This window comes from Mus pahari, chromosome 10 (genome assembly GCF_900095145.1).
Source record: "Mus pahari chromosome 10, PAHARI_EIJ_v1.1, whole genome shotgun sequence".
Classification (NCBI taxonomy): domain Eukaryota; kingdom Metazoa; phylum Chordata; class Mammalia; order Rodentia; family Muridae; genus Mus; species Mus pahari.
In genome coordinates, this window is record NC_034599.1 from 116,386,954 (window position 1) to 116,401,684 (window position 14,731).

The 14,731-nt window shown below is 42.4% G+C and overlaps 1 protein-coding gene across 2 annotated transcripts in view; it reads right to left on the minus strand.

Moving 5' to 3' along the window:
• Positions 1-2,820: 2,820 nt before the first annotated feature.
• LOC110327371 (sodium- and chloride-dependent transporter XTRP3A) overlaps positions 2,821-14,731 on the minus strand; it is a 43,370-nt gene continuing 31,459 nt past the window's right edge. Inside the window, exons 8-11 of one of the 2 annotated variants that reach the window (XM_021206301.2) lie at positions 7,688-7,892; positions 6,508-6,667; positions 3,983-4,148; positions 2,821-3,335 (exon numbers count right to left, since the gene is read on the minus strand). In XM_021206301.2, the coding sequence (XP_021061960.1) occupies positions 3,186-3,335; positions 3,983-4,148; positions 6,508-6,667; positions 7,688-7,892 (681 nt within the window). In that variant the 3' untranslated portion in view covers positions 2,821-3,185. Of the gene's footprint in view, positions 3,336-3,734; positions 3,805-3,982; positions 4,149-6,507; positions 6,668-7,687; positions 7,893-14,731 lie in introns of those variants that run through there. The other variant, XM_029542770.1, reaches the window with a different exon arrangement.

Here is a 14,731-nt window from a genome sequence, read left to right on the forward strand (position 1 = left end):
GAGATTGTATATTCTATAGCTATTGTATGGATAATCTATGTTTTTAAAATGATAACTGACCCCTTATCGTTATACGATGACCTTCCTGTTTCTTTTTATGGGGTTTTGTTGTTGTTTGTTTTGGTTTTTTTTGAAACAGGTATAGCCTCAGTCTCCCAAATAGTGGGAATTTAGGCACATGTTACCACCACATGTGGCTCTTTTTAAGTTTTATTTTATATTTTATATAATTTTCTAAATTACTCTTATCTATCTCCAATATAGGCATTGTGCTATTGTGCCTAGAACCAGCAAAGGATTTGTCTGAAATATGACTTAGTACCATCTCAAGAGAATTATTGAGAAACATCTTGCTCTACATAAGATCCACAGAAACCAAAGTAAAGCTATTTCATTTGACTATATTGTAGACAGCTGCCTGACTGACCTGGGTCAGCTTAGGATCTTTTGACTTTACAATGACATAAAAGTAAAATGAATTCTGCAGAAACTATAGTTTGAGTTTCAATGCTTTGCAAGGAAGCAATCTGAAGCAGGTTACTCTTTAGAGATGTGGAGAATCCTGGTGGCTGCACAGCCTCTGATGATCATTTGACCATGAGCTGCTGCCCTGACTGATGTTCAGGAAGGTAGGTGTAACTGATGCATTTTCAACTCACAGTGCTCTTCAGTTTATAGTGGGTGCAGCAGTATGTGACCCCAGTTGTGGGTGGAGAAGTGTGGGAGCACAGCCCAAGAATAGTCCAGTGAGAATCCTGAATGCTTGTGAGAAAACTCTAAGGAAACAATCTCGTGACCTCAAGTTTCTTCAAAGACAATAAATTGTTCATTGAAAGGGTTTTGGTGCCCTCCCAGGTGTAGCCAATAGGAGTGATTTAACTTCAGATTATTCACAGCTGGCTATTGTTTTTTGTTTATATGCCTGTGGGAAAACATGTTTTTGCCACGTGTAGCTTGTCTTTGTGATTGTAAACAGCTTGAAGTCATGAGAACTTTATTCATGTGACCTTTTTTTTAACCCTCAGAGTATAAGTCGTCAGATACTCTGAATAAAGTTGACTGTTGCGTCGGACTTTAGTCTGTCTCATTTTTAGGCTCCATGCTCCCAGGTTCCACTGCCTGTAGCGGGGTGAACAGAGGAACATCTGTCTTTCATGATATCATGACCTTACCTGTCTGTTTCCATAAGTAAAACTGTTCCACAGACGTGACTTCCCTTCATAACTGGAAATGCTCAGTGGTGTATTTAAATATTTACAAGTACCGGATGTAAGTACTTCTAAACGCACCATGTTCTTTTCTCTTTTTAAATAGGCTCTGCCCAGGCTCTCTGATTTGACTGCATATTAGATTCACCTGAGAAATTTGAAAACTATGCAAGGCCTGATCCCACTCTTGGGATTTCTGATGGACGCTGGAACTTTTCAATGCTCCCGGGTGTTTAGAATAGCAGACAGGTTGGGCATGCTGAAATAGTAATAGAATAATAGCGTTCGACAGCCTTCCTCTTTTGACCTCTGAGGGTATGTGATATCGAGACCATGGTTGTGACTGACCCCAGGAAGACACAACAGTCAGTGACTATGTCTGAGAGGAGGGAGCAGATACCTGAGAATTCGGGAATAGACTCTGCTGTGCTTGACAAGAGGTGGGCCCACTCTTCAAGCCTGAAAACAACCTGATGAGAAATCAGGAGTAAACATTTAGGTAAATAAATGCCTCTTCTTATGTTTTACAGGCAGTGATCATTTTGAAACCAGGTATCAAGAAAAGATGGAGGTGTTGATGGGATGGCAGTTAAGATAACAAAAACCCTTCTATTTTTAAAGTAGGTTACAGGTCTATATTAAAAGATTCGCTTTGGGAAACACATAATCATTATCCACCTTTTTAGACTTATATATATTATTTTAATTTATGTGATGTCTTTTTGTGTATGTCTGTACAGGTGCATGTAGGTAACAACAAGGACAGTAGAGGATGTTGAATCCCCTGGAACTGGAGTTGTTGGAGGTTGTAGATTTCCCAATATGGATGCTAGGAACCAAATATTGGTCCTCTGCAAATGTAGCAAAGATTTAGCCAGGAAAATTTCTCTTCAGTCCTGCAAAAGGCCCTTCTAGTGCCTACATTTGCTATTGGTAGAAGAGAGAAATAAAAGTCATCTCTGGTTGATGTTTCAAGTGATGTCTACGCATTTCAATGGTGTCTGTAAAGATAGGTCCAAAGAAATCCTTCAATTCCATGAGCTCAGCAGAGCAAGGGTTGTTAGTACAGGAAGAACTCTCAGTCTAGATAAACCTTGATCCACTTTATTATGATAAAAAGAACAAAGACATTCACATGGTGCATGGATAACAGCCATAAATATGCAGTATTTTAAGCTACACACTGCTCTGTGTGATTTATATACATTTTAGAAAAGATTATTATGCAGAAGTGAATGAAGGTGGTTGCAAGTGATGTTTATAGCAAGTTAGAGTTACTTGTATCCTTATGGATGCACCTGACACTGAAACCCTAGGGATGGGAGTGTCTGTTCAGATTCCTAGCACAGTCTAGAGTTGTAGAGAGGTTGGTCCTGGCCCACTGTGAGGAACCTTGGATTCAGAGAAAGGTGACTTCCATTGGAACCCCAGAAAAAGTCTCTTAGTGGCCATGGTAGCATTTAGAGAGTAGTCAGGGAACAGAGAAATTAGATATCCATTGTGTCTTTAAAGAAAAGAATGATATTAAATCTAATATGTCACCTTATATACGTCAAAACCTCTGACTCTGGTTGAAAAGCAATTACCCTCTAGTATTATGTTTTCTTTAAGCAAAAAAAAAAAAAAAAAAAAAAAAAAAAGTCATTGTTTGGCTCCTTAGAGTTACAGTCAAGTTTTAATGACAGTTTACCTTAAATTCTAGAACTTTCTAGAATCAAGAAAACAATGGTCTTCAATACTGGCCTTAACCTCTGATGACTAAGAAGCTGCAAGGTATGACCTTCAGATGGCAGAGGATGGAGGGCCCCTCCTAAGGGATGTGGTCCCCTCCCCGAGGCAGTCTTCTTGTGCTAAGTTCCCTAATCTTCTTAACAGGCTCAGGACGCCCCAGACCAGCACTCCAGCCAAGAAGTTCCCACCAGCAGTCAGTGACTGTGAAACAGAGTGGCTGTCTTCCAGTCTCTGGGAGGTCCATTCTTAGGCCACTGGGGCAGAGCCTCCCCTCTTGAGGCAATTCCTGATGAAAGTCCCCAGGGCCACCAGGGGGATGCACATGGTAGATGAAGCCACCAGCAAACCGATGACAGCCAGTGCATGTGGGGGGTAATCCTTGGTCACCAACTGCCCCTGGGAGAAGAGACTGAGCATCAGGGGAAGGTTCCTCCTATCAAATACAAAAAGAAATACTCACCCAAGCCTTCTTCTATGAGGGAAAGATGCTCTACAGTGAGAAGAGGCCTGTGATGCTCCATGGCTCTGCGATTCACAGCAAGCCTTCAGAGAAACTATGCCCACTCTCTCTATATGCCATAAAGATAGACAATTCTGACCTTTTCAAGCATATGTGAGTTGTGTGTGAAGCTCTCCATAAGAATGCCATAAAAACAGTCTGTCTGGTACCTTACTCTGAGGCCCTAAATATAAGGTAACCTTTAGTACAGATTAGAACTTCCTGTGGTGGTAGAAATGCTCTGTATGAATCTTTCTATGTGCTACTCCAGAGGAACCAGCACTTCTAGGGGAAGTTCCACTGGGATGGTGTGGAGGTGACTTGTACGGTCTTCACACATTGTAGTTAAAAACTCAGAGCCCAGTTCTGCTGTACGAGATTGAGCATCTGTTACATGTTGATGAAGCTCCCATGCTATCTGTCACCTGTAACCTCCCCACAGCACAGCAATGGTTCCTTGTGTCAGAAACTGAAGGGCTGTGTTCTGAAGTGACACTGTTGGCTCCTCTGCTCTGTTCCTCAGCCCTGCAGGGACATCACATACCTGAGTAGCATCCCAGGCTTGGTACTGCAGCGTTCCCGTGAGGATGTAGTCACTCAGGTAGAAGATAAAGAGTCCGACGATGAGCAGTGGACTCACAAACGCCCACATGATCTTCCAGTACCAGTTGAGGGTGCGGCCAGTCATGGCCCGAAGGTCACTTTCAAATCTGTTTGGACCACAGGAAGAGAGCCTGGAGGGAGGGGCTCCCGATCCATGCCCTCTGCACTTAGGAAGATGCTATTCTGGTTACCAGTGGTCTTTGAGTGTGACCCTGAACCCTTCTGATTCCTCCTGGGGGAGGTGTTGATGTCATGGGAAAAGGACTGAGGATGCCTGAGGGGAGAATGACCAAGAAGGAAGGGATCATGGGGCATCTCCCCAGTGTTTGCCTTCAGAGGAAGGCTCCTGGTGTGGACCTGAGGGTAATTCCTAGAGAAGATGAGGTCAGGGTGCATGGTGGACGGGGATGGCAGTCCTCTCAGTCCACAGGGCTATGGTGACATTGCCTCTCTGCCCACCCACTCACTCTGTCCATTAGTGATGGGTCCAAGCATTCTCTCCTGCTCCTAGAGATGGCCTCAGAACAGGCACTTTGTGCTTGGAAGGGCCTGTCCTTGGCATGGAAGAACAGGGAGCGTGGGGCAAGATCAAAGCTTCTAGGCTGCAGTCCAAAGACCACCCTCTGCATTCTCATCTTGGCCATATTCTGGCTTTCTCCTTTTTCTTACTTGACCTCTTGCCTACACTAGCAATAGCAATGAAGTATTTATTTACCATGGATTTGATGAGTCAGTCTCATAGGTTGGAGTACTCACCTATGTAAGTTTAAAAAGCCTTTCAACACTTAAGGACCTAAGCAACATCTATTTCTCAGGAGAGAGGCCAGGAAATTTGATGAGGACTCCCAGAGCCTGGGTGGCTTGGGGCCAGATAAGATACTATTGACATCAGCTGCAGCCACAGCCACTTGGCTCCTTGTACTTATCTGTTCTATCGTGTCCATGTATGGTTGTGCAGAACTCTGCCTGCTCTGTTCTCCTGACTGAACTGAAGTCTAGTTTCCCACCATGAATATGCAACAAGAACACCAGGACAACGAGAACACAGGACAAAGGTCAGAAAGTGCTGTACACCTCTTGTTTCTCCCCCATTCTGTTCTGAATTGAGAAAGGTAGGGGAGCTGGCTGCAGCAGAGTGAGGACTCTGTCACTGGAGACCACTAGATGGCAGTGTCTCCTGCAGGAGCAGAAGGCTCCTCCTGGCCATTATCTGTATGTATCTTGGGCAAGGTTCCTCTTTCTCCCCCCTTCCCATCACTTCCCACCACTTCCTGGGATATAACTGTGTCCTCTCTTCAGTCATGTCACCCCCAGGGAACTGAAGTTCAGACCTCTTTAACTTTCTTCTACTCTGAAATACTACTCCATGACTAGTGCCTGTCTCCCTGAAAATTTCTGGGTGATCATTTATATGTCTTCATATTGGGAAATCAGTCTCTTAAGGACTTCAACTTGTAAGCTGATGGAGAACATAAGAAGAAAGGATTCCCAAGTTGGTTTGGGAATGTGACAAATTATAATCCCTCTTCAGCTTCCCAAGCATTTTTAAGACTCTGAGTCCTAGGGGGAAAGCCACCAATCTGATTTTTACTTAACTTATCTACTGAAACAGTTGGTCACTGAAGATGCTTCAGCATACCATGGGACCCTGGCTCTTCAGTGGATTTTGGGGAACACTTCTCAATGGAAAGCCAGCTCTTTAGCATGTCACAGATGGTATTATCCAAGCCCCAAACAATTTAGATCATCATAAAAATCTAAGGAAGAGGGAAGGATGACACAGCATAGGTCTTTGACCCAGATCACATTCAATGGCTGTGTAGAAATGTGACCACATCCATGCTCACTCTCGCGCTCTCTCTCTCGCTCTCTCTCTCTCATTTTCATTTTCTTTCATCTTTTCTTTTTTCCCCCTCCCCTCCCCTCCCCTCCCCTCCCCCTCCCTCTCTCTCTCTCTCTCTCTCTCTCTCTCTCTCTCTCTCTCTCTCGGCAAAATTTTGCTGTGTAGCCTGGCCATCCTGAAACTCACACTATAGACCAGGCTGACCTTGAACTCAGAGATCCATCTGTGCTGAGATTAAAAGTATGCACCACCACCACAGCCAGTTGAGGCTGAGTTTTCTAAGTGGACTCAGGTCAGGGTTCTTGAAAAATTCTGATGGTGGGAGAAGATCAAAGAATTTAATCCTGGAGGCAGAGTCCTCTCCCCGCCCAGAAAGCCATGAGTCCAGCAGGGTCAACAAGGAAACATGTCATGGTACAAAATGAAAAAACAGGCAGTGAAAACAAGCTGTTAGTTGCTGGCAAACTGGAAAAGCAAGAGATTTCTGAGATCTGAGGGCAAAGACCAAACTGACGGATCTTGTATCTAAAACGGGTATGCGCAGAGGAAGGATGATTTCTTTATGAGTGTGGCCCCGCAGCTTAGCTACCCCATGCAGAAGGCAGGGTCTGAGGCCTCCTTACCTCTTCAGCCCATACACATAGCACACAGCGATGGTCTCCACCAGCACAATGAGCAGCAGAGACAGGGTGGCTGCATAGTCATTGAATATGTCAAACCAGTAGTTCCCAGCCTCCATGGTGAACACCATGCCAACAGCACAGTTGATGAGGCATACCAGACCTGGAAGACAAGATCACTGCTCATCTGAGTCTCCCTACTCTCACCTTACATTATATGCCAGCAGGAGCCACAGGTACCTAGGTGCACTTTAAAGGGTAGGTTCACCCACATGAGCTATAGGAGCTGCTCTGTAGGGCATGTTAGCCCATAGAAAAAGGAATTGGGGACAGAATATACAACTGGGCTGCAGAGACCCAGTCCCAGGAAGGATGCCAAGTGCTAGGAGGGTCTGAGTAAAGAGAGTGTGGCTTTCAGTGAGTAGTCAGAACATGAAGATTGGATGGAGATTTGTTTTACCCATCTTGGATATGGAGTTACAGAATCATCAGAGGCAGAAGTGTCTGGCCACAGAATTCTCATGACCCTGGATGGTTAACATGAGAGTGAAGGTAATGGGTAGCCATCATGGGAAAGGCTTTACTGACAACCTCACAGTCAAAATGCATGAAGAAGTGGTATGTGCTCTCACAATGAATGATTTATCAGACAGGATCAGGGATTGACAATTGCACAGTGCAGCTCACTGACAGGTTTTGAGTGTTGACAGCAGGCCTACAATATCTTTGTAAATGACCTTTCAAGAGCAGAGGCAAACACAAGTAGCATTAGAAGTCAGAACAGGGTGATCTGATTGGGGGTTTGTTGCCTGGAGAGTATGTGGAAGGAGCTCCTGGCCTGGGAACAGGAGATACTCACCTTAGGAAATGGACAGTTGATGACTGTTATCCTTCAATTAAAACAAAAACAGATGGAGGCTCTCAAAGCCTGGAGACCTGAGTGCAGGCTGGGGAGTTAGCCTTTGCCCAAGGGTGGGCTGACCAACCACCTCACTTCCCTGGGATGTGGTGTGTTTCTAGTCCATCTCCAGGGCTCAGTAGGACACAGTACAGGAACACAGATTCCTAGAGCCTGCTTCTGGAGTTGGCTTAGAAGCACAAGGCTCTTGAGGAAACCATTCTACTGATTGCCTTACATTTCCCTGCCCACCCATACCCTCCCTCCTCAACAGTGTGTCCTGACCTGAAATGGCCTCCTTGGGCAGGTAGCTGGAGATGACCTTGCTGTCAGTCAGAGGGGTGAGGATGGCCGCTGTGTTTCCAAGCATGCTTCCGATACCCAGCATCAGCAGCATGAAGAAGTAGAGCACTGACCAGAGCTGGGACACTTCCATGTTTTTAATGGCCTCGGTATAGACGATGAAGGCCAGGCCTGTGCCCTGGACAGCCTGAGAGTAATTGAAAGACATTGGTTACACACCTGAGCCAAGGGGGAGGGGAGGTGAAATGACATAGTTCAAATGTATTTGAACAGTATTTCCCCAATTGTTGTACTTTTACAGATGGATATAACTTTTTGTCTTTTTTTTTTTATAGATAGGATTTCTCTGTATTACTGTCCTGGTTATTCTAGAACTAGCTTTGCACACCAGGCTGGCTTCAAACTCACAGCGATCCTCTTGCCTCTGCCTCCCCAGCACTGGGATAAAAAATGTGCAACACTCTACCCACCTAGAGATGTGTATAACATTTAGGAGTTGTACTATCACTGGAGAAAGTAGGCCACTGGGTAAGTTTTACAACATTTTTATTTATATGATATGTATTATATAATATTATTTATACTATTATTGAGGTTTTATAGCCTTCTATAGTTAAGAATCTTGGCTTTACATTGCTATTGTCATAAATTCTGCAACCTTCTCTACCATGATAGATTGTACCCTCTCACTCCGAGAAGCAAAATAAGCCCTCACCCCTGTTAGTTTCTTCTTGTCAGATATTTGGTTACAGCAACAAAAATTCTGTATTGACTAATACAAAAATATAGGTAAGCCCAATGGCATAAGCACAGTGGGACTAGTCAGCCTTAGGAACAGATAAGGATATGATAACCCTTGTAGAAAATTTAAAATGAAAATTAAATATTACAAAGCAATGATTTCACTAGTATCACCAGAAGCCATCAGTTCTAAACAATGCCAATGTTAAAATACTCCCTACTGGGATGGTCTGATCTTACTTCCATGCCAATGGCTACTACAGAAGCACTATGTGATAGACACCAATTAGAATAAATAATTAACTTTAAAAAGATATTGTCTTCAATAACAAACATAATTATTGGTTTAAAGGAACACTATAAAGTTAATACTAGATTAGATATGACTAAAGAGACAATTTGTGAGCAGGGAGAATTTATCTTAGGGTAAATTCTTTTCAGCTAAATATAGTTTGACCTAATGGTGCACTAAACTTGGACTAATGGTGTCTTTGTACATAGTGAACTATAACCTCAGTTGATGTGTAACAGACTTCAAATCTTTATAACAAGCTGCTGAATCTCAGACAATAACAACAGCCCTGCCTCAGCAAACCATAGGAATCCAACTGCTTAAAACAAGGATCAAATAAGGCAAATAAAAAGTTTTACCTAACTAAGCCATTTCTACACTTCACTTACATTTTTTTTTTATGTGCATTGGCGTTTTGCAGACAGATGTGAACTGCTGTATAGGTGGTAGGAACTGAACCTGGGCCCTTTAGAAGAGCAGCCAATGTTCTTAACTACTGAGCTATCTCTCCAGCCCACTCACTTACATTTTCTGCATATCATTTTCTTTCCTTTTGCTATACATATAGCCTGTACATGAGCAGGTAGAATATCCCAAACTTCTTTTTGTCTAGTATCTTTCTTAATTACAGTGTCAAGTCAATTAAGATCTGTAAAGATGACTTGCTGTTAGATTCTGTCTTTCTTACTTTTCAGTTATTGTGCCAAAATGCCATGACCAAAGCAATATAAAAGAAAAGTGTTTAATTTTGGGCTCACGTTTGTAGAGAATTAAGAGAACATGACCATCACGGAGGGAGTATGGCAGCAGTTAGGCAACCATAGCATTGGAGCAGTAGCTGAGAGCTTACATCCCTTTATACAAGTAGGAGGCAGAGGGAGCTACCTCAAAGCTCCCCCCATACACATATACCTCCTCCAATGAGCTACATTTCTTAATCCTTCCCAAATAGTTCCACCAACTGGGGACCAAGAGTTCAAAGATATGAGCTTATGGGGGCCATTTTCACTCAAACCAGCAACCATATCCTACCCCTTGATTGTCATGGGCTTGTGGCCATATCACAATGTGAAATGCCTTTAGTCCAAAACTCCCCATAGTCTTTCATGGTCTGAACACTATTTTAAAGTCCAAAATCTCTTCTAAGACTCAAGGTGACTTCTTAATTGTAACTCCTTATAAAAGTAAATTACATACTTTCAATATATATTGACACAGAATATACATTACCATTCCAAAAGGGAGGAATGGGGACAGAGTGAAAAAATTCTGGGCCAAAGCAAGACAAAAGCCCAGCAGGGCAAACTCCAAATCTTGTAGCTCTATATCAGCTGTGAAAGGGCTCAAATGGCTCCTCCCTTCCAGTTTTGCTGACTGCATCTTGGGTCTTTCTCTCTTGGTTTGCTCCCACTCTCTATTGCAGCTCTCCTTGGCAGGTATCTCACAGGATTCTGGCATCTCCAACATCTTGGGATCTCCAACACAATCCAGGCTTGGCTCTCACAACTTCATGTATGGCTTCTCTGGGCTTCCATGCAGGAACTCCCCTGCCACACACCTGGCCTCAGAGGCTTTTCTTAACTGCAGAGGAAGATTCCACAATTCCTTTACTCCTGTATCCCTCAGGACTCTAAAGCCAGAACTACCTGGCCAATGCTGCCAAGTTCAGCCACTTCAGTTGGAACCTGTTCCCTTCTTGAATTACATTTGCATAACATTTTTCCCTGTTGCAGCTTTTTGCAGAAAATTCCTTAGGCATTTCCTTTTTACAAATAGGATTAGCTGTTGGTGGGGTCTTGCTCTGAGGACAACCCTCCCTTTATTCCATTTTACCTCAGATCTCAGCCCTCTTCTTCTCTCTTTCAATACAAACATTAAATTTCACGGTGCTTTTTCTCCTCCTCGAATTGTACATTTTGTATTTCTTTTTGCCCTACTTGTTATTTTTCATTGTAGTCCTACATAAGAATGATTACTAATAGTCATGCAACAGAGTTATTAATAGGCTGTCTTAAAATCTCCTTTGCCAAATAAAATTAATCCAAAAAGTCTCAATTTAGTTCCAGGAAGATTTTTTAGAATAAGGGCTGAAAGCATCAACATTCTTTGCCAAAATATCAAAACAGGTTTCTAACACTTGGTAATACTGTTCTCTGAAACTTCTTGAACTGAGCATCCATAATCCACATGGATCTCGGCACTACTGTTCTCCATTCCTATAAGAATGGTCCATTTAACCTTGCTTACAGTATTCAACAGCTTTCCTAATCCAATGTCCTGTTTTCCATATTCATCCAAAACCATGATCAGGTCTGTCACAGCAACATCCTATTTCTTAGTACCAACTTTTGTTTTACTTACTTTTCTGTTGTCATGACAAAATGCCATGACCAAGGCAACTTATAAAAAAGAAAGTGTTTAATTTTGGTCTCATGGATGCAGAGGATTAGAGTCCATGACCATTATGGGAGTGGGGCATGGCAGCAGACAGCAGGCAGCAGGCAGCAGGCATGGTGCTGGAGCAGCAGCTGAGACCTTACATCCATATCCCAACTAGGAAGCAGTGAAGGCTAATTGGCAATGGCTCTGGCTTTTGAAACCTCAAAGCCCACCCTCAATGACGCATCTCTTCCAACAAGGTCACACCTTTTAATCCTTCCCATATATAGTTCTACCAACTTGGGACCAAATATTCAAGCATATGAACTTATGGGTGACATTCTTATTAAACCACCATAGATTCCCTTTTAATAATCTAGAAGGAAACAAAAAGAAAACCAGTCAACCAACCAGTCATACAAATAAAACAATGATATGGAGATTGGACCATGCAGAGACAAAGTTATGAGACCTATGGAATAGGAGAGAAAATATTAACATAGATCTAACTGAAGATCTTCAAGGAGAAAAAAACAGAAACAGAGGCAACAGTTAAGAAAATCTATATGAACTTGGCAAAATTGAGAAGAAACATGGATCCATAAATCCTATAGGTTCAATATTACTTAGGCTCAGGCTTAGATTAGATAATAAAACACATCTATACTAAATTCACCAAAGACGCCAAAGACAATGAAGTCAGAGAAGGAATCATTCACTTACAAAATAGGGCAGACAAGACAGTTCAGCCAATAAAGGTACCTGTAGTGCTGGTCTGTTGACTCATGTTCAGTGTCTGGAACCCATATAAAGGTAGCAGGAGAGAAATGACTCCACAAAGGGATTCCTTTACCTCCCCACAAGTGCTGTGGCATACACACTCGCGCACACATACACACACACACACACACACACACACACACACGCATACACACACAGTAAACACACACATGCATATGTGCACACACAGCACACCCGTAGTCACACATATACATAACCACACACATATACACAAGTAATTGATTTAAAACAAAATAATAAAAGAAAAATTTAGCATTTTCTTAGAGTGTGAATTGCTGTGAAAAGACATCGTGACCAAGGCAACTCTTATTAAAAAACAAAACAAAAACATTTAATTGGGGCTAGTTTACAGTTTCAAAGGTTCAGTCAACTATCATCTTGGCAGGAAGCATGGGAGCATCCAGGCAGCCATGATGCTGGAGAAGCTGAGAGTTCTACATCTTGTTCCAAAGACAAATAGGAGAAGACTAGAATCCAGGGAGCTAGGAGGAAGGTCCCTCAAAGCCCACTCATACAGTGACACACTTTCTCCAACAAGGCAATATTTCCTAATAGTGCCACTTCCTGCACCAAGCATATGTAAATAAGTATCAACAACTGAAACCAGAATTATAAGGCAAATATTGTCAAAGTGTTGAAAGAAAGTAACTATTAACCAGAAAAACTCTACTCTGGGAAATCGTTCTTTAAGAAATGGGGCTATGTTCTAGAGAGGTGACTTGATGGTTAAAAGCATTGGCTGCTCTTCCAAAGGACCTAGGTTCAATTTCCTGTACCCACATGGTGGCTTACAAATGTTTGTAATTCCAGGTCCAGGGATCTGACACCCTCTTCTGACCTCCACGGGCACTGGGCATGCACATGGTGCATGTACATACATGTAGACAAAAAAACATATAAAAAATAATAATACCATGATAATAGTAGGTTATTATTAGGTATTAATAATATTATTAATAGGTCACTGCTGGGCAGTGGTGGTGCACATCTTTAATAAGAGCATTCAGGAGGCAGACGGAGGTGGATCTTTGAGTTAGAGGCCAGCCTAGCTTACAGAGTGAGTTCCAGGACAGCCAGGGCTACACAAAGAAACCTGTCTCAGAACAAACAAATAAACAGAAAGAAAGAGAGGCAGAAAAAGAAATAGGGCCAAATACATGTGTTGATATGGAAGCAAAATCTAACAAAGTTTACCATTCTTAAAACCTGCTGAATGGGTCATTATTTTTTAAAGATTTATTTATCTCTATCTCTCTCTCTCTCTCTCTCTCTCTCTCTCTCTCTCTCTCTCTCTCTCTCTGTGTGTGTGTGTGTGTGTGTGTGTGATATGTGTGCTGGTGCCCAGAAGAAAGCATCAGATTCCCTGGAGCTGAAGTTAGAAGGTGCCTTTGAACTACTCAACAACATGAGTGTTGGGAACTAAACTCAGGTCCACTTGAAGAACACCAAACATTCCCAAACTGTTATGCCATTTCTTCTGCCCCTCAGGAAGGTATTTTAAGGTTAATTCCTCTCTGCCAAAGATAGCTGGAATGCAAGGAAGAGTGTTGAACAAATAAATGGTGTGTGTGTGCTTGTGTCTGTCTTCATTCATCCCTGGGGCTAGGAACTGAACCTAGGGCTTTGTACATTTGAAGTGTGCAGTGTTTGGAAGTTGAGTTTAAAAGGACTGAACAGTGTGACAGTCATATTTAAAACAGGACAGAGAAACCACGTCTGGCACATATCTGTAACCCCAGCACTTAGGATGTAAAGGTAGGATGCACAGGATTTTAATATTATTTCTATGTCTTTAAAGAAGCTAAAACAGGAAAGAAAGGAGAGAGTGTTCTAAAAGTTCTTGCGTTGTTTGAAAGTAAAGATACTAACATTAAGCTGTGTTAAGTTAAATATTAGTGAGAGGTTTCAGGAAGAAGACATAAAAGTACACATTTCACACAGTAAAGAATATTTTGGAAAGGAAACAAAATAAGAAAGAGGGAACGGAAGGAAGAGGAAAGTCAGTGTAAAAACTTAGTAATTATATCATTCTTGGACACAGATCTGAGCTCAAATGTAAGTGAGGAAAAACTAAGTGCTAGAACCAAAAGGGGACTGAGTGCCAAAGCCCAGAATGGGCATCACGGGTGTCCAAATGGGTTACAGATCTTGAAGCCTGGGTTTGAGGGTCTTGGTGTATGACCTGTGCAGGAGGGATGGTCAGGCTCTGTAGGCAGGGAGCTGGGCTGAACAACTATCTGGCTAGTTTTATGTCAACTTGACACAAGTTAGAGTTAACTGAAAGGAGGGAACCTCAATTAAGAAAATGTCTTCATAACATTCAGCTGTGGGTAAAACCAGAGACACTAAAACTTATAGAAGAGAAAGTGGGGAAAAGCCTCAAAGATATGGGCACAGGGGAAAAATTCCTGAACAGAACAATAATAGCTGGTGCTATAAGATAGAGAATCGACAAATGGGACCTCACTAAAATTACAAAGCTTCTGTAAGGCAAAAGACACTCTCAATAAGACAAAAAGGCCACCAACAGATTGGGAAAGGATCTTTACCAATAGAGACTAATATGGGACTAATATCCAATATATACAAAGAACTCAAGAAGCTGGTCTCCAGAAAAATCAAATAACCCCATCAAAAATGGGGTACAGACGGTAGTGGTGGTGCATCCCTTTAGTCCCAGCACTCAGGAGGCAGAGACAGGCAGATTTCTGAGTTCAAGACCAGCCTGGTCTACCAAGTGAGTTCCAGGACAGAGCCAGGGATATACAGAGAAACTGTCTCAAAAATCCAAAAACAAACAAAAAAACAAAAAA